Here is a 24,940-nt window from a genome sequence, read left to right as displayed (position 1 = left end):
AGCTTCAGTCTGCACTAGATCCTTCAAAAGTTAGGCTTGACACTATGGTACATTAGGAGTCACCACATTTCAGACAAGGTATGAAGCCAAGGCCCCTTAAGGTTTTTCAGAATAGAAACATAGAAACATAGAAAATAGGTGCAGGAGTAGGCCATTCGGCCCTTCGAGCCTGCACCGCCATTTATTATGATCATGGCTGATCATCCAACTCAGAACCCTGCCCCACCCTTCCCTCCATACCCGCTGATCCCCGTAGCCACAAGGGCCATATCTAACTCCCTCTTAAATATAGCCAATGAACTGGCCTCAACTGTTTCCTGTGGCAGATAATTCCACAGATTCACCACTGTCTGTGTGAAGAAGTTTTTCCTAATCTCGGTCCTAAAAGGCTTCCCCTCTATCCTCAAACTGTGGCCCCTCGTTCTAGACTTTCCCAACATCGGGAACAATCTTCCTGCATCTAGCCTGTCCAATCCCTTTAGGATTTTATACGTTTCAATCAGATCCCCCCTCAATCTTCTAAATTCCAACGAGTACAAGCCCAGTTCATCCAGTCTTTCTTCATATGAAAGTCCTGCCATCCCAGGAATCAATCTGGTGAACCTTCTTTGTACTCCCTCTATGGCAAGGATGTCTTTCCTCAGATTAGGGGACCAAAACTGCACACAATACTCCAGGTGTGGTCTCACCAAGGCCTTGTACAACTGCAGTAGTACTTCCCTGCTCCTGTACTCGAATCCTCTTGCTATAAATGCCAGCATACCATTCGCCTTTTTCACCGCCTGCTGTACCTGCATGCCCACTTTCAATGACTGGTGTATAATGACACCCAGGTCTCATTGCACCTCCCCTTTTCCTAATCGGCCACCATTCAGATAATAATCTGTTTTCCTATTTTTGCCACCAAAATGGATAACTTCACATTTATCCACATTAAATTGCATCTGCCATGAATTTGCCCATTCACCCAACCTATCCAAGTCACCCTGCATCCTCTTAGCATCCTCTCACAGCTTACACTGCCACCCAGCTTCGTGTCATCCGCAAACTTGGAGATGCTGCATTTAATTCCCTCATCCAAGTCATTAATATATATTGTAAACAACTGGGGTCCCAGCACTGAGCCTTGCGGTACCCCACTAGTCACCGCCTGCCATTCTGAAAAGGTCCCGTTTATTCCCACTCTTTGCTTCCTGTCTGCTAACCAATTCTCCACCCACACCAATACCTTACCCCCAATACCATGTGCTTTAAGTTTGCACACTAATCTCCTGTGTGGGACCTTGTCAAAAGCCTTTTGAAAATCCAAATATACCACATCCACTGGTTCTCCCCTATCCACTCTACTAGTTACATCCTCAAAAAATTCTATGAGATTCGTCAGACATGATTTTCCTTTCACAAATCCAATAATGTAAAAGATCCAATAGGAGGCCACAATGTCCTGGCTAATAGTCATTCATTGCTTAATTAATATTGCTGCAAGCATTATCTAGTCATTAGTACATTACTGTCCATGAGAACCCATTGCAGCCAAATTGGCAGCCATGTGTACATGGCATTTCCTATATTGTCTGCACTGATGTCAAAAGCTATCTGCCTTGCTGAGGTTTTCCAGTATTTTCTGATTTATTTCGGGCTTCCAGCATCTGCAGTGTTTTCGCTTTTGATTACAGATTTGACAAAGATAGTGAGTTGAAAAAGGATCTAGTGCTTTCCTGGCGCATATGACAAATAAACTCTTCTTGGGCTTCCAGCCATGTACAGTAATTGATTATAATGGACATTTCGATGACAAACTCTGCCATCATCATTAGAGTTCCAGGCTAGTTACAGAATACCATAGCATCAAAATAGACCCAAAGGACAACCTGTTCTAAAGTTACCACCGAGCTAGTGCCCGCTTTTGGCCCATGTCCCAATAACATAAAAGAGGATATCACATTTTTTTTCAGAGATACCTGTATAAAGAGTTAAAGAGAGGTAAGAGTGAATATTGAACTGAAGGAAAATGACACTGGAGAGGGTAGTAATGGAGGACGGAGAAATGGCGGATGAACTGAATGAGTATGAATCAGTATTTTATCTCTTGCATCAGTCTTCGCTGTGGATGACATTAGCTATAGACCAGAATTTCAAGAGCGTCAGGGACAGAAGTAAGTGTGGTTGATATTGTTAAGGTGAAGGGGCTAGGGAAACTGAAGAGTTTGAAGACAGACCTAGAACAGATGGACTACTCCCCAGGTTTTTGAAAGATGTAGCTGAAGAGATTGTGGAGGCATTAGTAATGATCTTTCAAGAATCACTAGATTCTGGAATGGCTCCAGAGGATTGGAAAGCCACAAATGTCACTCCATTCTTTAAGAAAGGAAAGAGGCAGAAGAAAGGAATAACAGGCCAATTAGTCTGACTTCAGTAGTTGGGAAGATGTTCGGAGTCCATTCTTAAGAATGAGGTTTCAGGGTACTTAGAGACACATGACAAAATAGGCCAAAGTCAGCATGGTTTCCTTAAGGGAAAATCTTGCCTGACAATCTGTTGGATTTCTTTGAGGAAATAGCAGGCAGGATAGACAGAGGAGAGGCAGTGGATATTGTTTATTTGGATTTTCAGAAGGCATTTGTCAAGGTGTCACACGTGAAGCAGTTCAACAAGATAACAGCCTATGGTATTGCAGGAAAGAAACTAGCGCAGATAGAAGACTGGCTAACTGGCAGGGTGCAAAGAGTAGGAATAAAGGAGGCCTTTTCTAGTTGGTTACTGGTGACTAGTGTTGTTTCACAGGGGTCAGTGTAGGGACCACTTCATTTCATGTTGTAGGTCAGTGACTTGGATGATGGAATTGACGGATTTGTGGACTATGAAGATAGGTGGAAGGGCAGGTAGTGCTGAGGAGGCAGGGAGTTTGCAGAAGGACTTAGACAGATTGGGAGAATGGGAAAACAAATGGCAGATGGAATATAGTGCAGGAAATTGTCTAGTCAAGCACTTTGGTACAAGGAATAAAAGTGTAGCATGGAGCATTTTCTAAACAGAGAAAATTTTAAAAATCAGAGGTGCAAAGGGACTTGGGGGTCCTCGTGCAGGAGTTATTTAAAAGAAGTAGTGCTGGTATTGGAGAGGATCCAGAAGAGGTTCACGAGAATGATTCTGAGAATGAAAGGGTTAACATATGAGGAAGGTTTGATGGCTCTGGCCTGTACTCGCTGGAGTTTGGAAGAATGAGGGAGGATCACATTGAAACCAATTAAATATTGAAAGGACTGAATAGTGCCACTTTCAGAGATTTATTGATGGATTTGTAGAGGATGTTTTCTCTCGTTGGGAAGTCTAGGACAGCCTCAGAAAAGAAAGATGCCCATTTAGAACAGAGATGAAGAGGAATTTCTTTAGCCAGAGGATAGTAAATCTGTGAAATTCATTACCATATATGGTAGTGGAAGCCAAGTCATTCGATATATTCAAAACGAAGCTTGATAGGTTCTTGATTAGTAAGGGTGTTAAAGCCTACAGGAAAAAGACATGAGACTAGGGTTGAGGGGAATAATAAATCAGCCATGATGAAATGGTGGAGCAGACTCAATGGGCTGAATGGCCTAATTCTACTCCTTTGTCTTATGTACCTGTCCAGAAGTCTTTTAAATGTTGTTATTGCTCCTGCCTCCATATCTTGTGCCATATATGTACTATCTTCCATGTATGGGGTGTCAGGGAGGGGTAGCACCTCTGGTGGGGGAACATGTCGTGTCCTTTTCAAGGCGGTTAGTCCACCTTTGGTCGCCATCTGGCACTCAGCTCTCAACTGTGGCTCCCCGTAGCTGTTTGCATGTGTCAGTGACCACACTCCGGGCAACGGCTTCAAAAAGCTGGCTAAACCAGGTGAGGGTGGCCGACGGGTCTCAAACCCTCAGTGAGATAGGGAGTTGTCCATCCCAGTATGTGAAGACAGACTCCGGCGGATTGAGCGGATGAGATCAATGAAAGGTCCAGCGGTCAAGAAGGCGGTCTCTGCAAGCGTCGTGGAACATGTAGAGCAGGACAAGACACAGATGATGTTCTGGTCATCCACTGTGCCTACTCCCATCTCCAGCCATCTCGACTCTGTCTTGCCACTAGATCCAAATGGGAATTGGGAAGAGAGAGTGAGGCTGACGCTGCGCAACTCTCCCTCACTTAAATCCAAATCACGCGCTAGTCTCAACACCATCAAATGGTGTCGAGGTCCTCATTGACGTCGATGATAGATGAACACACACATCCTCCATGGAAAAATTGCTCTGAGGTTCCTATTAAATCTTTCCCAACTCACCTTAAACCAAAGCTCAGTAATTCTTGATTCCCCAACTCTGGGAAAAAGATTATGTGCATTCACCTTATCAATGACCCTCATGATCTTATAAGATTACCCCTCCGTCTATTTCGCTCCAAAGAATGAAGTCCTAGCCTGCCCAGCTTCTCCCTATAATCCAGTCCTTCAAGTCTTGGCAGCATCCTTGTAATTCTTTTCTTCACTCTTTGCAGCTCAATGAAATTGTTCCTACAGTAGAGTGACCAAAACTGAGTGCAGTGCTTCAAATGTGACCTCACTATCACAACGTCTACTCTCAGTTTCCTGACAGATGAAGACCATCCTTCACCACACTGCCTACTTCAGAGATCTATGTACCTACAGAACCCCCAGGGACCTACCATTGACTGTGAGAATCCTATGCAAATGCAGCACTTTGCATTTATCTGAATTAAACTCTATTTGCCATTCCTTGTCCCACTTACTCGACTGATCAAAATTCCTCTGTAATTCTTGAAAACTACCTTCACTTCGAACTCTAACGCTAAGATTCAAGGTGTCTCTATTGTTATAGACCCCTCAGTTACTTTTGTACAACACGATATTATTTCTGATCCGAATGGTAGATTTCTATTGGTTAGTGGTCTACTCTTTAATAAAAAGGTAGTTTTGGTTAACATTTATGCTCCCAACATGGACTGTCAGGAATTTTATAAATCATTATTTAATCTGTTCCTGAATTTGAATGAGTTTTCACTAATCTGGGGCGGAGATCTTAATACTTATTGATCTCCAGCTTTGGACCATTCGGCTCCTTTACGGATCTTACCCAATAAATCTGCAACTTTGATTAACTCATTCCTCTCTGATTCTGGGTCGACGGACATTTGGCGATTTTTGCATCCCCAGGAAAAAGATTTTTCTTTTTTTTCACATGTTCACCATTCCTATTCAAGAATTGATTATTTTTTTATTGACTCTCGTCTTATTTCTTCAGTGGTTAAATGTGAATATGACTCTATAACCATTTCGGATCATGCTCCACTTAAGCTTTCTATTAAAATTCAGGCCAATACACAAAATAATAGACAATGGTGTTTTAATTCGCTGTTGCTTCAGGACTTGGATTTTGTTAACTTTATAAATGAACAGATTGATCTCTTTTTTACAATTAACTATACAGAAGATATTTCTATGAACATCCTTTGGGATACTTTTAAAGCTTATATTCGTGGTCAGATCTTCTTGTACTCTGCTGCTTTGAGGAAGAAGCTGAAGCAGGAGGAGCTGGTAATTGTGGACAAGATTAAGGAAATTGATAAGAAATATGCTACAGCTCCCTCTGAGGAGTTGTATAAGCAAAGAACTGAACTTCAAATGGAACACAGTTTATTACTTTCGTCCTCGATTGTAAATCAATTAAAGAAAACAAGAAGCGAATTTTATGTACATAGTGACAAAGTTGGTAAACTGTTGGCTAATCAGTTGAAGACTAATTATACTAAATTTCAAATTAATCAGATTTATAATCAAAATGATCAACTGATATTTGATCATGCTGAGATTAATCAATCCTTTTTTGATTTTTATTCCTCCTTATATCAATCAGAGTCTTTACGAGACTCTAAATATATGTATGACTTTTTAGATAACCTAGATTTCCCTAAGATCTCACAGGATATATCTTCTATGCTAGATACTTCCATTACCACTGATGAGATTAAGAATGTTATTTTTTCTATGAACCCGGGGAAAGCTCCTGGCCCTGATGGGTTTACCACAGAATTTTATAAATTTTTTGCACCTTCATTAATCCCTTGGTTATTTAGGGTTCTGGAGGCTTCAGTAAAACTTGGTAAACTTCCCAAATCCTTCTATAGAGCGTCAATCCCTTTAATATTAAAGAAGGATAAAGATCCTGCTCAATGTGCGTCTTATAGACCAATATCTTTATTAAATATTGACTCTAAAATTTTTTCTAAATTATTAGCAAACAGATTAGAAAAAGCACATCCTTATATTATTTCGGAAGACCAAACAGGTTTTATTAAAGGTTGTTACTCTTTTTATAACATTCGCACACTGTTAAATATTGTTTATACTCCTTCACAAAACGTTCCTGAGTGCGTTATTTCCTTAAATGCTGAAAAAGCCTTTGACAGAGTCGAATGGCCTTACTTATTTAAGGTGCTTGAAATGTTCAATTTTAGCTCAAAATTTATATCCTGGATTAAATTGTTATATCATTCTCCTATGGCCTCAGTTCGTACTAACTCTTTAAGCTCACCCTTTTTCCCTCTTTCTCGAGGTACTAGACAAGGTTGTCGTCTTAGTCCTTTATTATTAGATATTGCATTAGAACCTCTTGCAATTGCTATTCGAGAATTTCCAAATATTATTGGGATAACTCGGGGCCTAAAGTCCCATAAAATATCACTCTATGCTGATGACTTACTTTTATATATTTCTAATCCTCAAAAATCTATCCCTGCTGTTTTAGATTTATTAGCACAATTTAGTCTCTTTTTCAGTTACAAGTTAAATCTCAGTAAGAGTGAACTTTTCCTGATTAATAAGCAACTTCCCTTGTATCATAACCTTCCGTTTAAATTGATTAATAATTATTTTTCATATCTTGGGATTAAAATTACTTGTAAACATAAAGATTTATTTAAGACTAATTTTCTACCCTTAATTGATCATATTACTCAACTTTCATTTAAATGGTCTCCATTATATTTAACTTTGATTGGTCGTATTAATGCAGTTAAGATGTTTATTCTGCCAAAATTTTTATATGTATTTCAGGCATTACCGATTTTTGTTCCAAAATCTTTTTTTTGACAAAGTTGACTCTAAAATTTCTTCATTTATTTGGCAAAATAAAAACCCGAGACTGGGTAAAATACATTTACAGAAAGCTAAGAGGGATGGAGGTTTAGCATTACCTAACTTTAGATTCTATTATTGGGCAATTAATATTCGACACATGAAATTTTGGTTACTTGACCAAGATACACCATCCATTCCTAAATGGGTAGCATTGGAATTACAATCTGCTCAAGGTTATGCACTTGGCTCTATTTTAGGTTCTTCTCTTCTTTTTGATTTGAAATGCCACAAACAGGTCTGTAACCCGATAGTTAAATATACCTTACGTATTTGGTTTCAATTCCGAAAATTTTTCGATCTTAATCAATTTGGTCTTGCGATTCCTATTTTAGGCAACATATTTTTTCCTCCCTCTTCCACGGACCGTGCTTTTCAAATTTGGAAGACTAAGGGTATTTCACGGTTTTTGGACTTATTTTTAGATGGTTCCCTTATGTCTTTTGAACAATTATCTAACAAATATAACTTACCAGGAATACATTTTTTTAAGTTATCTCCAAGTTAGAAATTTCCTAAGTACTATACTTTCTTCCTTTCCAACGCTACCTCCTACATATATTTTAGATACTATAATTAACCTTAATCCATGTCAGAAAGGTGCAACCGGCTATTATTTATAATACTATTATGAAACTTAGGAAAGCTCCATTTGATAAGATTAGGTCAGATTGGGAACAGGAATTGGGCTTTATTATTTCGGCGGATGACTGGGTGCAGATTTTACAACTAGTCAATACTTCCTCTATCTGTGCTAAACATTCCCTAATTCAATTTAAAGTTGTCCGTAGAGCGCATATGTCCAAAGATAAATTAGCTCGTTTCTATTCTCATATTAATCCTTTTTGTGACAGATGTCAGGGGGAGATAGCCTCTTTAACTCACGTTTTGGTCCTGCCCTACTCTGGAAACTTTTTGGAGAGACATTTTTAATATTATCTCAAAGGTATTGAATATAGATATCTCTCCCCATCCTATTACTGCTATCTTTGGATTACCTAAAATTTCCAGTAATCTTTCTCCTTCAGCCCGTAGAATGATTGCATTTCTTACTTTAATGGCGAAAAGATGTATTTTACAACATTGGAAAGCGACTAATGCTCCAACTACGTTCTTTTGCTTTTCCCAGACGATACTATGCTTAAATTTGGAGGAAATTAGAAGTAATCTTTATGGTTCTTCAGTTAAATTCGAACAGACCTGGAGATCTTTTATTCAACATTTTCATTTAATGTAATTTTTTTTCTCTCAGTCCATATTTATATTCCCTTCTTGCTTTTTAACTGTTTTTAATGGAGGTCGGGTTTGTGGACGTGATTGTTTTATGATGTTTAACTCTACTTGATTCCTAGTTAGCCCATTGCTTTGCTTTGCTTTGCTTTTTAGATTAGTTGCACGGTGGTTTTTTTTGGGGGGGGTGTTTCCTTATTGTTTTTTTAAAATATTAGTATACTATTATACTACCTTGTTATTTTATGTTTAAACTGCACTGTTTGTATTAATTTTTCTGTATTAATATTTCCTGTAATATATTATATTGTAAGTGTATTAGTGCCTATATGGTTTATCTTTTCTGTACTAATTCAATAAAAAGATTTAAAAAGAAAACTACCTTCACCATCTACAACACCACCTATTTTCCTGTCATCTGCAAACTTACTAAACATATACAACCTCATCCACATCATTGATATAGAGGACAACAACCCTGGGCCCAGCACCAACCCCAAGTGTGTATCACTAATCATGGGCTTCCAGTCTAAGAAACAATCTACCACCATCACTCCTTGCTTCCTATCGTCAGGCCAGTTTTCACCGATTGCACCTGGCAAAGCTTGTTCCTTATGCAGTGCCTGCTTGTACTAATACATTGTCTTTTGTTAGAAGGATGTCTTGATTAGGGAAGCCAGCATAGTTTCCTGAAAGGAAAATCCCACCTGCCTAAGTCCCTCTGCAGGCTCTCTGTTCAAACATTCAAAGGTCTAATTTAATGTCAGAGAAATGTATACAATATACATTCTGAAATGCTTTTTCTTCACAAACATCCATGAAAACAGAGAAGTGACCCAAAGAATGAACAACAGCCAAACCTGAGAAGCCTAAAGTCCCCCCCAGCTACCCCCTCCCACGCATAAGCAGCAGAGAGCAACAGCACCCCCTCCCCCTGCTCCTCCAATGCTACACACTCCTCAACCTATCTTTGTATCACTTTTGAGGAAATTACAAGCAGGGTAGTCAAAGGAGATGCAGTAGATGTAGTGTACTTGGATTTTCAGAAGGCCTTTGACAAGATTCTGCACATGAGGCTGCTTAGCAAGATAGGAGTACGGGTGGAGCATTGGAGGACCGGCAGAAAACAGAGAGTGGGAATAACGGGATCCTATTCTGGCTGGCAGCCGGTTACCTGTGGAGTTCCATAGGGGTTGGTGTTGGGACCGCTGCTTTTTACGATGTACGTCAATGATTTGGACTATGGGATTAATGGATCTCTGGCTAAATATGGCGATGATACAAAGATAGGTGGAGAAGTGGGTAGTGTTCAGGAAGCAGAGAGCCTGCAGAGAGACTTAGATAGTTTAGGGGAGTGGGCAAAGAAGTGGCAAATGAAATACAATTTTGGAAAGCATATGGACATGCACTTTGGTGGAAGAAATCAAAGGGCATTATTTAGATGGGGAGAGAAAATTCAAAATGCAGAGATGCAAAGGGACTTGGGAGTCCTTGTGCAGGATACCCTTAAGGTTAACCTCCCGGTTGAGTCGGTGGTGAAGAAGGCGAATGCAATGTTGGCATTCATTTCTAGAGGCATAGAATATAAGAGCAGGGATATGATGTTGAAGCTCTATAAGGCACTCGTGAGACCACACTTGGAGTATTTTGTGCAGTTTTGGGATCCTTATTTTAGAAGGTATATACTGACATTGGAGAGGGTTCAGAGAAGATTCACAAGAATGATTCCAGGAATGCAAGGGTTACCATATTAGAAACGTCTGGCAGTTCTTGAGCTGTATTCCCTGGAGTTCAGGAGAATGAGGGAAGATCTCATAGAAACAATCCGAATGTAAAATAGCCTGAACAGATTCGGTATGGCAAGTTATTTCCCATGGTAGGGGAGTCTTGGACAAGAGGGCATGACTTCTGGATTGAAGGAAGTCCATTTAGAACAGAGATGCGTGGAAATTACTTTGTCAGAAGGTAGCAAATCTGTGGAATTTGTTGCCGCAAGAGACTGTGGAGGCCAAGTCATTGGGTGCATTTAAGGCAGAGATAGATGGGTTCTTGATTAACCAGGGCATCAAAGGGTATGGGGAGAACGCAGGGGAGAGGGGATGACCGGTAGAATTGGATCAGCCCATGATTGAATGGCAGAGCAGACTCGATGGGCTGAATAGCCTACTTCTGCTTCTATATCTCATGGTCTTATGATTTCTTAAAGGATTCAAGCTTGTAAGTTCATTAGCTCACCAGAAGAGTAGCCAAATTCCAAGCCCTGAGTTTGAGCTGAATTCAAACTGTGAACAAAGGAAAAAAACTCCAGAGGCTGGAAAACTGAAATAAAATTGGAACATGCTGGACACAGCAGTTTAAGGGGCACCTGTGGAAAAAACCATAGTTAACATTAAATGCAAGACACTTCATCGGAATTCATTAAACAACCTCACTCAGAGAGTGGTGCATTTGTGGAATGAGCTGCCAACAGAAGAGGTAGATGCAGGTCAGTTTCTAAAGTTTAGAAGTTTGGATGAATGGGAGAGGTTTGAGGGATATGGTCCATGTGCAGGAAGATGGACTGGGCAGAAGGTCAGGTCAGGTCAGAGTGGATGAGATGGGCCAAAGTGCCAATTTCTGTACTGTAGTACTCTATCACTCTATGAGCACATTAAGGGGCATTCGACATTTCAGATAGTAGTTTTGGGAAATGGAATCTCTCAAATATGTGACCATTTCACATGCAGTTTAATCATTAACCGAGGCAACTCATTGTATGGATCCTCCGAGGGTTGACTGTCCCCAGACCATCTGGCAACACACACATTCTGCTTACCGAAACGTATGATGCATTGATGTAATCAGAGCCCTCAACAGTCAGTGTTGCAAGTCCAACTCTTGATCTCTCCACTAGAACAAACAACAAACAGTGCTTGTGCTGACAAAGGTTACACAGATAAAAGTGACATTGGGGTGGACTAATTCCTGAAAAGGCCAAGGATTCCAATTTATCACATCTCTGCATATCAGGCAAACATAGTCCGATCAATAGTCTGGTCAATCAAAGGAAAAACACATGAATATAGGGTGAACTGCAATTTGAAACAGCTCTCAGAGGGGAAAATATGTGTCAAATGAAATGCTACTACTCAACTCAAGTCACATAATGAATCCTTTGGTTTATCAACTGTTCACTTCTTGTAGGGAGATCTATTCAATCCTATTTCCAGCTCAGCTAAAATATTATACCTTTGGAACTTCATCCAGGGAGAGCTAATGCAACATTACCTCAATTACTGAAGCATCATAAGACAATGGCCAGACTGCAGTTGGGGTACTGAGAGCAGTTGTGGGCCCCTTATCAAAGAAAGGATGTGCTGGCAAATTGAAGAGGATGTTCATGAGAATGATGCCAGGAATGAAAGAGTTAACATATGAGGAGCACTTGATGGCTCTGGGCCTGTACTTGCTGGAGTCTAGAAGCATGAGGGGTGGGGGTCTCATTGAAACCAATTAAATATTGAAAGACTTAAATAGAACAGATGTGTAGAGAATGGTTCCTATATGAGGAGAGACTAGGGTCAGAGGCCACAGCCTCAGAATAGAAGGACATCCCTGTGATGATTTTTTTTAGCCAGAGTGTGGTGAATTCATGGAATTCATTGCCATAGACAGTCGTGGAGGCCAAGTCATTGGTACTTAAAGCAGAGACTGAAAGATTTCTGATTAGTAAGGGCATAAATGTTATGAGGAGAAGGCAGAAAAATGGTGTTGAGAGGCATAATAAATTAGCCATGATCGAATAGCAGAGCAGATTCTCTGGGTTGAATGGCTTAATTCTGCTCCAATGTCTTATGCTGTTATGAATTGGTTATAATTCTTCAGAAACAATTTAACAATTGTCTTGCAAAGTTTATAAACGTTGTCATATTTGTACTCTGTCCTTTTTTTTACAAAATCGGAATTTTATACTTACTAACTGCTTTCTGCTCTCCCACCAATTTCAAAGATTTATTCACTCGTGTTCTCTGTTCCTGAATATTCTTTATAATTTTGCCTCGCAGTTTATGACAAATCATTCTATTCTAACTGTTCCTGAACTTGAAAGTATTGTCCAACAATGCACTAGTTTGAGCCCCCTAGATCTACTATGATTTTAGCCATCGTGTCCCAATCTGGCTACTGTTCCTTTCCCTTCAGTTAGTGCTGAAGTGGACGAGATCAGCTTCCCAGTTGATTCCAGTGTCACTGACAACTCGAAATGAGCCTCCAAGAAACAAATCCTTTCCACTGTCACAAGTAAAATTGCTTTTTAAGATCATGCAATGACAATTACAGCACTAGATAATATGTCCATAGGTATTTATTATTAAAATATAATAGTAAACTATAATATTGATAAGATTCTCACTCTTCCCATCTAAAGACTGAATAATTCCCTGATAAATCTCACCTTGACTACCCAGTTTCTGCTTTGTGTTAACTGACGCCGGCCAGTGAATTTACAAACCTCAGAAATTGCAAGTTCACATCATACCAAAGCTAAATGTGAACTTAAATATAACTTTGATAGTTTGGCTTAAAAAAAATGTAAATGAGTACAAAAGGTATTGGAAAACCTGTTGGATCACCTATGCACTTGGCAAGAAAACTTGGGGTAATGACTAAAATAGAAATTAGAAACTATACAGTGTGAGGTTTATCAGGCTCCGTCCTAGGGGTGAGCAATATAGTTAAGTCTCTATTAGTTATCCAGATCCAGAATTCAGCATTGCATGATACTAGAGCCACCAAACTATTCAGCAGAGAAACAGGCCCTTCAGCCCACTGGGGCTGTGCTAAGTTTGTAATTGTTTTTTTACTGATGACAGTGAAAAAGATTTGGATTGTGGAAGGCTCAATTTGATTGAGTTTTCTATGACACAGGCAGCAGGAGGGAAGCTGGTCCCATTCACTTCAAGCACTAATAGAAACAAAGCAAAAGAGTTATGGTAACAAACCAAGGCTTAGCTAAAATTGGTAATTAAGTAATTAAGGGGAGAATCTTAAATAGTCTCAATCTGTTGCATTTGGACAACCTGTTTATTAACTGTTTACAGCACCAATCCCTGTGGGTATTGATATTGCTATTAGTACAAAGCAAGAGAAAAACAGTTTGATTTAACTATAGATAGTCATTGTTCTAGCTTAGGGGATTCTGTACAGGAGGAAACAAAGGAAGAGTTGCCAGTTGACAGTGTCTAATACCTAACAGCCAGTTATTGAATAGGCCAGAGCAGAAACATTATTTTCTTCTTTCCTTAACTTAGAAGTAAACTACATGGCAAAGACAGCTGCATTCAGAGGTTTCATTTTGTGACATGTTAATTTCCTAATTGCCAATCCCACTTTTTGAGTTGATAGGCTGCAGACACTATTTGAATTAACTGGTAATATGAAAATGAATGCTTCCAAGCATATTACATTTAGAGTCACACACTCAGGGCCACAGAAAAGTGCAAGACTAGAAATGGCACAAAACTACAGTTATCATAAAAAGTAGAACTGGCTGCTTTGCACTGTATGGGTGACCATCCTGTAATACTCCACTGCTCAACCATGGGTCCAGTCTGCACTCTCATAGAGAGAGGAAAACAAGTGGATACACATTCAACATAACCACCACTAAAATATTCCTTGGCATGATATTGTCAAACCTTAAAAAGCAAAATTTCCTTGATGTACTATACACTAAAAAAAACATCAAAACTTTCCAACATTTGATCTTCACGCCTACCAGGAATAATGGAGGAATTTCTGTTCTTGTCTCGATTGCATTGCTTCAATGCTGCAGAGTAATCACACTGCTTGGCGTGAGGCTGACTCACCAGCTGTGGAGAGAGAAAAACAGAAACTCAAAAGTTCAAATATATCCTTAAGAGGGGTCATTCAACATAAAACAAGTATGAATTTTGACCCCAGTCTGTTTAATGTGTGAACCTTTAACCTGGTTTCTGACTCCAATCCCTATGATAGATTCTCTCCTCCTAGTTATCAATTCTCTGTCCAACTTAAATATTACTTTATAAGTGGTTTTGTTTTGCACAATTTTCTGGCTTATCCAAGTGCTAACTATGAGTGTCTGGTAATGATCCACTTCTATCAGGGAGCACAGGCCTTAAAAGCTTGACCATAACATTTTCTGCTTTCTGATATTCACTTCTTCAACATTCTCTCAAGATCATGATAAGGTGAACCTTGTCCCCAGGTTGAATCTTTGCATTCAATGGAAAACATTTTCTCCACTTCCAATGATATCTCTTTAAACACATTATTGCCATCTTTTTTTGCCGAATTCTAGCCACACCATTACCCCTCTATCCACTCTTCTACAGCACTTTCTTCATTCACTACCTTTCACAAATGTTACAGAAGCCTCTCCTGTCACCTGACTTCCTCACGTCACTACCCATGCCTGCTTCACCTTCCTGTTGTTTGCCTGTAATAAAATCAGAGGATGCTAGAAATACTCATAAGGCTTGTGGAGTGAGAAACAGTTAACATTTCAGCACAGTGAGAGTTTGATGTAAAATTATTGGCCTAGACCCCTTGTCCTCCTTGCAGATGCTACTTGACTGACAGAGTATTTTAAGCAGTCCACTAGAACACTGGAATACCACAGCACAGGCCCTTCGGCCCTCGATGTTGTGCCGACTCATATTTTCCTTAAAAAAAGTATTAAACCCACACTACCCTGTAATCCTCTATTTTTCTTTCATCCACATGCCTATCCAAGAGGCTCTTAAATACCCCTAATGTTTTAGCCTCCAACATCTCTGGTAAGTCATTCCAGGCACTCACAACCCTCTGTGTGAAAAAAAACTCACCCCTGATGTCTCTCCTACACTTCCCTCCCCTAACTTTGTACATATGTCTTCTGGTGTTTGCTATTCGTGCCCTGGAAAACAGGTACTGGCTATCTATGCCTCTCATAATCTTGTAGACCTCTATCAAGTCCCCTCTCATCCTTCTATGCTCCAAAGAGAGAAGTCCCAGCTCTGCTAACCTTGCCTCATAAGACTTGTTTTCCAATCCAGGCAACATCCTGGTAAATCTCCTCTGCACCCTCTCCATAGCTTCCACATACTTCCTATTATTTTTATTTCAGATTTCCAGCATCGGCAGCATTTTTTTTTATCATTTAGCCATACTCCTAATTTCATTGCTCATAAGGCTGCTGACTCTACAAAGAAATTCAATGTAAGCAACACAAAAATGTCATCTGCAAGATACTTTACAGTTTTTGGACTTCAGCATTGACTGATGCAACTTTAGAACTTAAACGCGGTGTTCATTTACCCTGGATTGTAAATGCCGAAAACATAGAATAGATATACCTATTAGGACCCACCCAGGAATAGCAGGGATGTGAGCTGATCTTTGAAATCAGAATTCCCTAAGAATACACAGAGATCAGGTTAATTTTCATCTCCTGTCCACCCTGGATCAACAAAGCCTCCCTCTTTGGCTGGATTTTCACATTTCCCTTTCTCTCTTTGCTAATCTGCTGGAAGTGTTTCCACCTCAGAGTCCTGATAAGTAACATTTATTTACTATTACTTCTTCTATTGCACCATCTTTTGTCATTTAGTCTCTTTCTGCTCTCTTACTTTATTTTTAATCCTGTCTTTACTTCTTTTAATAACTATTCATCTGTAACACCTTAATTCATCAGAAAAGTCATAACCCTGAACCATTAACTTCATGATCTATGAAATTGTTTCAAATTTTTCTATTTTTATTTCACGCTTTTAGCATAGGCAGTAAATTTTGTACTTTGATCATTTATTCAAATGAATGACTGATGTTCCCATTCTGATTCAGAAGTGTCCTTTAGCATGCTTGTTTCCTATTGGGACTGGAGATTGTGAACCACAAGGTCCTGAAGGAGTGCGCTGAGCAGCTGTGTGAGGTTCTCCAGTGCATTTTCAATCTGAGTCTCAGCCTGGAAAGGGTGCTGAATGTGTGGGAAATATCATGTGTGATCCCAGTACCCAAGAAGGGCCAACCATCCAGTGGCCCTGACCTCACACATTATGAAGACCTTAGAGAGGCTGGTCTGGCTCACCTCTGACCCCTGGTCAGATCAACCCTCGATCCCCTGCAGTTTTCCTACCAGGGGCAGGTTGGAGCCAATGGTGCTGCCATCTACCTGCTGAACAGAGCCTACTTCCTTTTGGATATGCAGGGCAGCACTGTGAGGACCATATTTTTTGATTTCTCAAGTGTCTTTAATACCATACAGCCCTCCTTGCTGGCAGAAAAGCTCCATTCAATGCAGGCTGGCACTTCCGTTATATCCTGGATAACGGACTACCTGACTGGCAGATCAGAGTTTGTGTGGCTTCAGAGCTGTGTGTCAGACATGGCTATAAGCAGCACTGGGGACCTGTAGAGGATTGTACTGGCACCCTTCCTGTTTACCTTGTATACCTCAGACTTTAGATACAACACTGAGTCATGTCATCTGCAGAAATTCTCTGATGACCCAGCAATTGTTGGGTGTATAAAGGGAGAATGGGAGGATTAATACAGAACCCTAGTGGAGGACTTTGTCGAGTGGTGCAAGCTGAATCATCTGCAGCTCAACATCAGTAAGACAAAGGAGATAGTGGTGGACTTTAGGAAGAGTAAGCCTGCTCTGCTCCCTGTTACTACTGATGGTGAGGACGTGGATGTGGTGAGGACCTACCAGTACCTGGGGGTGCATCTGGATGACAGACTCGAGTGGAGCACCAACACAGAGGCTGTGTACAAGAAGGACCAGGGTCGCATTTATTTTCTACAGTCCCACTGATGTCAATAGGGGCTAGACTGTCTCCATTCCTCATGTATTTAGGCTCTATAAAGAATCAACCTATAGCCAGGGAGGTGATGACCCCCTTCTGTTAGACTGTTTGAGGTAACTTATTTTTAATTGTTTCTTACTTCTTTTCTAATATTTGTCTATTTGTATACCTGTGCACTTGCAATGCTACTATGAACACTGTAATTTCCTTTGGGATCAATAAAGTATCTATCTGTCTATTTCAGTTTATTTATTTCTCCTTACAACTTAGAAGGAAGTCATCCAGCCCACTGGCTTGTATGCCAGCTCTCAAAATCATCCCATCTGTACATATTTCCCCCACTCTTACTTTTATTTATTTATTTAGGGATACCGCACGTAGGCCCTCCTGGCCCTTTGAACCATATCGCTCAGCAACCTCCTGCAATCCCAATTAACCCTAATCTAATCACAGCACACTTTACAATGACCAATTAAACTACCCAATACGTCTTTGGACTATGGGAGTAAACTGCAGCACAAGGGGAAACTTTTGCATTCCACAGGGAGAATGCACAGAGACTCCTTACAGACGGCACTAAAGTTGAACTCCAAACTCCGACACCCCGAGCGGTAACAGCATCACACTAACCGCTATGCTACTGTAGTACCCAGAGTTTAGTTCTCTGTAACCTATTTTCTCTGACATGCCATTGGTTCCCCACTGATTCGTCTGTCATCCCCATACACCAGAGGCAATTTATAAAAGTTAATTGAGCTATCAGAATGCCCTGGGAGAAAATGCGAGCCCACAGCAGAAAGCTGGGAGAATGTGAAAACACCACATAGAATGCTTCTGAAGATTGAACTCCATTCACTTAGAGTTGTACACCAACTGCAACTCAAAGAGTTAGGAAGATACAAGAATTTCTGACCAGAGATTGCTCTAAAATGACTGCAGTTCTATAGTACTTTTCATGCCCATTTGTGAATGTCCCAAAGCACTTCAAAACGAATGAAGGGTTTTAAATTCATATACTTAATTTGTACACAGCAGTCAAAAATAAAAAAAACTGATGATGATAGAAATAGGGTAAATATGCAGGTACATTTAACAATTCTTCATCCTCTTCTGTGTCCATTGTCTTCATCCTATCACAGAGATTCCCTTTGTTCTCTCTACCGCCTCTCACTTCTCTGTAATTTAAAACATCAACTTTCCAACTTTTCTCAATCTTGATGAAAGGTCATTAAGCTGAAAATGTAGCCTCTGTTCCTCTCTCCATAGATGCTGCCGACCCACTGAGCATTTTCAACATTGTTTTTATTTACAGTGTACATGGTAAGCAGTCAGAAACAGCAATAAGATCAAAACTGCACAATCCATGTTGGAAGTGTTGATCAGAAGATAAATATTGGCCAAGCCACTTCTACCGAATTAGTGCCAAGGGATTATTTACATCAGCAACCCCTAAATGAACTTCACATTAAATTGAAGAAAATCAATAATATTTGTAAAAATAAGAGTCTCACCTTGAATTGTTTCTCTAGTTTTGTTTTTCCCGATGGTCCCGGAGTAAGAAGAGCATTTACGTAGGTGTGCAAATGGTTGGCAGGAACTTCAGTGTCCTTAGTAAGGATGGCTTCCACGAGGGCATCATGAATGAAGACATATTGCTCCTGTAGGGAACCGTATTAGACATGGAACTGCATAACTGGTCCTAGAGAATACTTGGTAGTCATTCCAATGTGTAAAATATATTGGATTAGATTCTAGACAATTCTAGGCTATTAGTATTCTAGCTGAGAAATTTTGGAGATATGTTTAAAAAGTGCTCATATGTGATTAATTTTTTTCATTTTAAGGCTGAAAATAGACATTGGTTGAATAGAGGGTCTTGGTGAAGTAATGAAGTAAAATTGATTAGTAAGAAATATACACAAGGAGAAGATGCCTTCTAGCAAGGAACAACCCAAGTATGTTCACCATGACTTCATTCAGGATGCAACCTACTGTACAACTTGCACAGGCATATTCCTCCCAGCATGGGTACACACATCACCCACTGCAGCTGCAGTCTTCAAACTCTCATTCAGTGGTGTACACATTCTCTAGGTCCCAGCTCAGATGAACAAAATATCCAAAGATCCAGATCAGGTAAATCTGAGACATTACTAACGATCCCGAGCAAAACACAATCATGTAGTGTTTCACAATCAAGCAAAATGTACAGTATTGCTGGAATAAACAAAACATATCTGCTCTCCAAAACATTCAAGATGTTTATTTAATGACAGTAGGTGTACTCTCAGCACGATGAATCTTCCCTGACCCAGTTCTTGCTGGGTCCAGCCAGTAAACATTGCCTATGGTCTCCTTATAGACACAAGAGATTCTGCAGATGCCGGAAGCTTTGTGCAGCACACACTCACAGAATTTAGCAGGAACTCACCAGGTCAGGCAGCATCTTTGGAGGAAAAAAAAAGTCTGAAGAAGGGTCTAGGCCTGAAACGTTGACAGTTTAGTCCTAGATGCTGCCTGACCTAATGAGATCCTTCACCATTTAGGTGTCATGCTCTCCTCACTCCTGTACTTACTCCATATATTTTAGGCTGGACTTTGGAGTGCTGGAAAACATAATAGTATCTACAGGATACCAGGAGTTTCAGAACAACAATGCACTGTTTACTGTTTTTCAATATTAGGAGCTAAGCTTTATTGTCACAGTCATATTCTTGGACGTGAGCCAGCATTTATTGCCCATCCTTAACTGCCCCCTTGAACCACAAAAGTTTGTCTGGTGAAGGTGCTTTTGGAAGAGGGGTTTCCAGGACTTGGATTCAACAATGACGGCAATGGCACATTTACAAGACAAAATGGTGTGTAACTTGGAGAGGAACCTGCAGGTAATGAAGTTCCTATGCTTCTGCTGGCCTTGTTCTTCTTGGTGATGGAAGTCACAGGTTCAAAAGGTACAGGCAGAGTAGGCTAAGTGAATAACTACAGGGTTTTTTTTGGTAGACTGTGCACACTGCAGCCACTCCGTACCTTTAATGAGAATGAATGCTTAAATGGTGAATATGAATGTATTTGTCCTGTATGGTGTCTGATTTCTTGAGTCTTGCTGGAGCTTCATTCATCTAGGCAGGTGGAGATTATTCCATCACACACCTGAATGGTAGAAAGGTTGTGTGGTAGCTAGTATGCACCAGCCATTCCACATGAAGAGTTCATCCACAGATAGTTTCAACTCTGCCTTTGTATGCCACTAACCTTGCAAGTTTCTGTTGATGTATGGTGGGGGGCATTCTGACTGGTTGCATCACTTTCTCCATAGTCTCCAATGTGCAGTATCAAAAGAGACTGCAGGAGTTAGTAGACTAGGCAGCTCCATCACAGACACAACCCTCTCCATGATCAAGGATGTATTCAAGAAGCGGTGGCTCAAAAAGCCAGCATCCGCCATTAAGGACCCCATCACCCAGAATATGCCCTCTTCTCACTGCTACCATCAAGGAGGAGGTATAGGAGCCTAAAGACACACAATCAACATTTCAGGAACAGCTTCTTCCCCTCCACCATCATATTGTCATATGCCATGAAATATATATGATATTAAACCTGATTCTGATTCAACAGAGAGGCCCCATCTCTGCAAACTACCTATGTAGCCATGAAAGAACTTCCAACCTGACCTTATGAAAAAAATCCTAACTTGCATTCCACAGGGAGATAAACTGATTGTCGCAGATGATTTAGTGACGGATTAGGAAAGGCAGAGTCTCCTGGCAAGGTGTGCCTGCCATGTAGGGTGCAGGGAAAGCTAACTCCAATTCCTCCTCCTGATGAAATGCTTGGAACCTAGTCTTGTTATTTCTGATCTCTTTTGGCAGGGACAAGCGGACCCTCTTTTGGCAACATTTCTGGTCCAGGCACTCGCACGTGAAGACCATCCAAGCTGGGAGATTTATCCATTTTAAGTAGAGCCGGTCTTTTCCAACTCATCCTGCCTATTAATTTTCATCCCATTCTTCTACCATCAATATTCCAATCAATAATTGGCCAATATCATGTTCAATTTTTAAATACCCATAAGTAGCACTTCTAGTCAAATTCAGCCCTTCACTTTATAACCAGTTACTTACTTGTATTTTAGTTGGGTTATATATGTGTGTGTGTGTATATATATATTTTTTTCAGGCAGTTCTTAGTCATTTCTGCTTACAATGTGTTTCCCTGATATTGTGGATGAGAAGTGATAAGATTCTTTGATCCCATCACGATAGATTCTCTTAGGCTTTTTTCCAATCTGACACAATGAACTCTTGATTTACACTGGCACTGAAATTATCAAAGCACAGGATGTGTGCAGCTCTGGGAAAGCTAGTAATCATTGCCCATAAGGTGGATGGCTTGCTCAACTACTTCAGAGAGCTATCCCAAGGCAATCATTTTGCCATGCATCTAGGCTCATGGACAAGGTAAAAGGACGACAGCCTTCACTCCCTGAAGCATGTTGATAACCCGGTTACAACACTATGACAGTTCTATTGTTTTACAGTTACCATTACTGAATGTACATTCCACAAGCCTTTCTTTCATAAATGTTTTTTGTGTTCTCATACTCCGAGGTATTTATTTCTTCAGGAAGAAAGAGACCATTTTGGTATTATGAAGCAAAAACCAAATCCTCCCAAGACTTTATTCTAACAAAAACAAGTTAGTTGCCACATCTAAAATTCCTTTCAAGTTAACCATTTTTCTTACCTCTGTTTGCACTAAATAGTTCCTTTGTGTTCTGATGTGCTTAAGGAATCCCAGCACATTGACAGTGCCTTTCTGCTTGATCTGTTGCAACATGCTGTCTATTACAATGTATGTGCCAGTTCTCCCAACACCAGCACTGCAAGAGAAATGGTATGGAATCTAATACAAGTGATTAATTAGGAAATGGGTCATTCCTTCATTGTGGCTATACTCAACTGTGCAGCATAACGTGTTCTGAGAAAAGGAAATATTCTTTATATAAATGTGGCATCCAAAGCCAGTTGTTCAAGTATTAATCTAAAAGACAGCTATTTTGCACCATCCCAGACTTTGCGGCACAGTTTTAGCAGAATTTTTTAAGGATTATATATTGACAAGAAGGAATGATGATGAATATATTGTGGCACACCCTTTATCGAATTGAATTGAATTGACTTCATTTCTTACATCTTTCACATACATGAGGAGCAAAAATCTTTATTACATCTCCATCTAAATGTGCAATGTGCAATCATAGTAATTTATAATAAGTAGAACAGTCAATGTAATATAGAGTACACTCAAATCAGCATGAGTTCCTCAGTCTGATGGCCTGGTGGAAGAATCTTGAATGACAAACCCAGTATTGATTACTTCTGGTTTAAGATTATTCACTGCCCATCATCACCAGCAAACGTTTATCATTAACAAGCATGCTGGGATTTTACCTTGATTTAAAAGAAAATAAATAACTATTTAATTCTATCTCAATTGAATATTTTATCTTAATTTTCCTGGTGGAAACAGGTGGGGTATGTTTCGATCCCTATTGTACACATACCTCTAATTATGTGTACAACAAGCGATTGATTTCACCCCATCAGTTTACCACCAAGTTGGGGTAGAATGATTCACACATGGGGGCAATGCCTTCTAGAGGTGAGCTCTTTCGGGAATTCCTAGTGCCTAGTGGCCATTTACATTATTCCTGATCACATCTTCATTTCAACCCAGGACAAGGCAACATTACCCCAGATATTGGACCACTTCGGAGTTCGGCCCCCAATATCCCACAAAAACTGGGGAGACCGTAACTCTATCTGCAATTGCAATGAGAGTACTTTGTGCAGTGCTTGTAGCTGAAACCATTTAAACGTATTCACACTATGACAAACCAAAAAGATGTTGTAGTGAATAAAATTGCGTACCTGCAATGGACCACAACAGGTCCGGTATGACTGGCTTTAGCAGCTGCTGAGTGTCGAATAAATGTTAACACAGGAAGGGCATACTCTGGAACACCCATATCAGGCCACTGGGTGTAATGATACTGGGTTACTACATGATCGTTCTGCCTTCCTTTCAATGATCCCTGTGGTGGAGCAGAAAAGAGTTCAATAATAATGTTAATTTTCTTCTGAAGCAGAAGATAACAAATCAGTTCCAGAATGTATAACCTCAGGCCAAGAATTTGGAACTTAAAGTGCTTGATCGTACAGAATTTCTCAAGCTTGCCTCAGCCATCTGTTCAAACACCATCCATTCCCCACCATACTCCCTTTCTACCCTTTAACCTAAGGAAAACCAGTTTTCTTTTTTTCAGTCCCTTCAGTGACTTTCCCAGGAGCCTGGAAATCAAGTACAAATCACCAAAGTTCCAGCTTGAATCAGTCAGAGGGAGGATAAAAACTGGGGTCACTTCTATAAAGCTCACTGGTGGTAAACTAATTTATTCAGCTTAAGTCAGACAATATCATTGAACACAATAACAAATTACTTTAACTTTAGTCAGATAAATGTTTTATATAATTCCAAGTTACCAAATATGTCATCTCACCATGGTCACTCTGACCAGCAATGTCTAGGAAACAATTCCACGTACAGTGGATTGAGCTGGACACTTATTTGGTGCAGCTCTTAAAGAATAAAAATTAGTTGATAAAATAGCTGGGATTCCCTTTGTTTATTTGGAACACTATGCCTCTTAATTGGGACAGGAGACAGTTGCTAAACTGTTTCGACCTAGCGTCGGTTGTGTGGACTCACATGGTCATTATACACTACACTGTGCTTTGAGTGAACAGTTTTTAAATAGCATCAGTTGTGTGTGTTTGTGTTTAAAAGCAGTGATTTTTGTCACTGATAGCAAGTGACAAATAAGCAGTAAGACAATTCAGAACTGTTTTGCTCAATGCGGTTTCTAGCATTCAGGCTTGGAGATGCCAGAAATGGCCGTGAGCGAAAATAAAACGATTTCACTACTTTAACAAGTTAGTGACCACAAAGCATTAGAAGGTATTGACAATCATCTTGAATGTTGCAACGAAAATGAAGAATTGGAGGGCGCAATCATCAAAACCATTGGTTGCAGGCAGTTCATTATCTGCATAAGGTGTCTGTGCAGACTTTGTTCATTTACAGTCAATCAAAAGTACACAGCCATGTACACTGATAAACTTCTCCATTGATAACTATTAGGAACTAATACAGTAGTACTGTAGTAGCATTAATGGTGTTCTAATTTGCTCTGTATTTCATTTAAATACATAACTCATTACTCAGTTAAACAATAGTTTGTCACTTTTATACATTTTTTACTATTTCCCATGCAACTTTGGTTAACTGGGGCAGCCACTTAATTGGACCAAATTGTACTGGTCCCGATGAGTTCCAAGTAACCAGAATCAACTATATTTTTTTCTTATTTGGAAATCCAAGTCAACTTCAAGTAGCAGACTTGTTCTGCCACCTGCATCAACTCTCTTCACCTTTCATTAATGGTTCATATACCAAAAACAAGAATATTTAAACGATTGACAAGCTCCTGCCCTTTAAGTACACTGGAGCAGTGTGGGCAGGAGCTTGTTGATAGGAAGTGCAAATTGTTGCTCAAACTTTATTCAGAAGCACCTCTGAGCTGTTGGTTAAATAGCTTAAATAATTCTGTTTTGGTTGTCAATCCCAGACCAACTTCACTGAGCAAATGGGGCTTTTGAGTTCA

General features: G+C 40.0%; 1 protein-coding gene across 5 annotated transcripts in view; it reads right to left on the bottom strand.

Annotated features, from left to right (window-relative positions):
* ptprz1a (protein tyrosine phosphatase receptor type Z1a) overlaps window positions 1-24,940 on the bottom strand; it is a 265,905-nt gene that overhangs the window by 10,840 nt on the left and 230,125 nt on the right. For 3 of the 5 annotated variants that reach the window (XM_063058125.1, XM_063058124.1, XM_063058127.1), the window contains 5 exons: window positions 23,148-23,311; window positions 21,961-22,096; window positions 18,726-18,872; window positions 14,163-14,256; window positions 11,223-11,296 (listed from right to left, as the gene is read on the bottom strand). In XM_063058125.1, the coding sequence (XP_062914195.1) occupies window positions 11,223-11,296; window positions 14,163-14,256; window positions 18,726-18,872; window positions 21,961-22,096; window positions 23,148-23,311 (615 nt within the window). Of the gene's footprint in view, window positions 1-3,433; window positions 3,508-10,642; window positions 10,773-11,222; window positions 11,297-14,162; window positions 14,257-18,725; window positions 18,873-21,960; window positions 22,097-23,147; window positions 23,312-24,940 lie in introns of those variants that run through there. The other 2 variants (XM_063058126.1, XR_010019227.1) reach the window with 2 other exon arrangements.

This window comes from Mobula hypostoma, chromosome 9 (genome assembly GCF_963921235.1).
Source record: "Mobula hypostoma chromosome 9, sMobHyp1.1, whole genome shotgun sequence".
Taxonomy (NCBI): domain Eukaryota; kingdom Metazoa; phylum Chordata; class Chondrichthyes; order Myliobatiformes; family Myliobatidae; genus Mobula; species Mobula hypostoma.
This window is presented reverse-complemented; position numbering and strand designations above follow the sequence as displayed.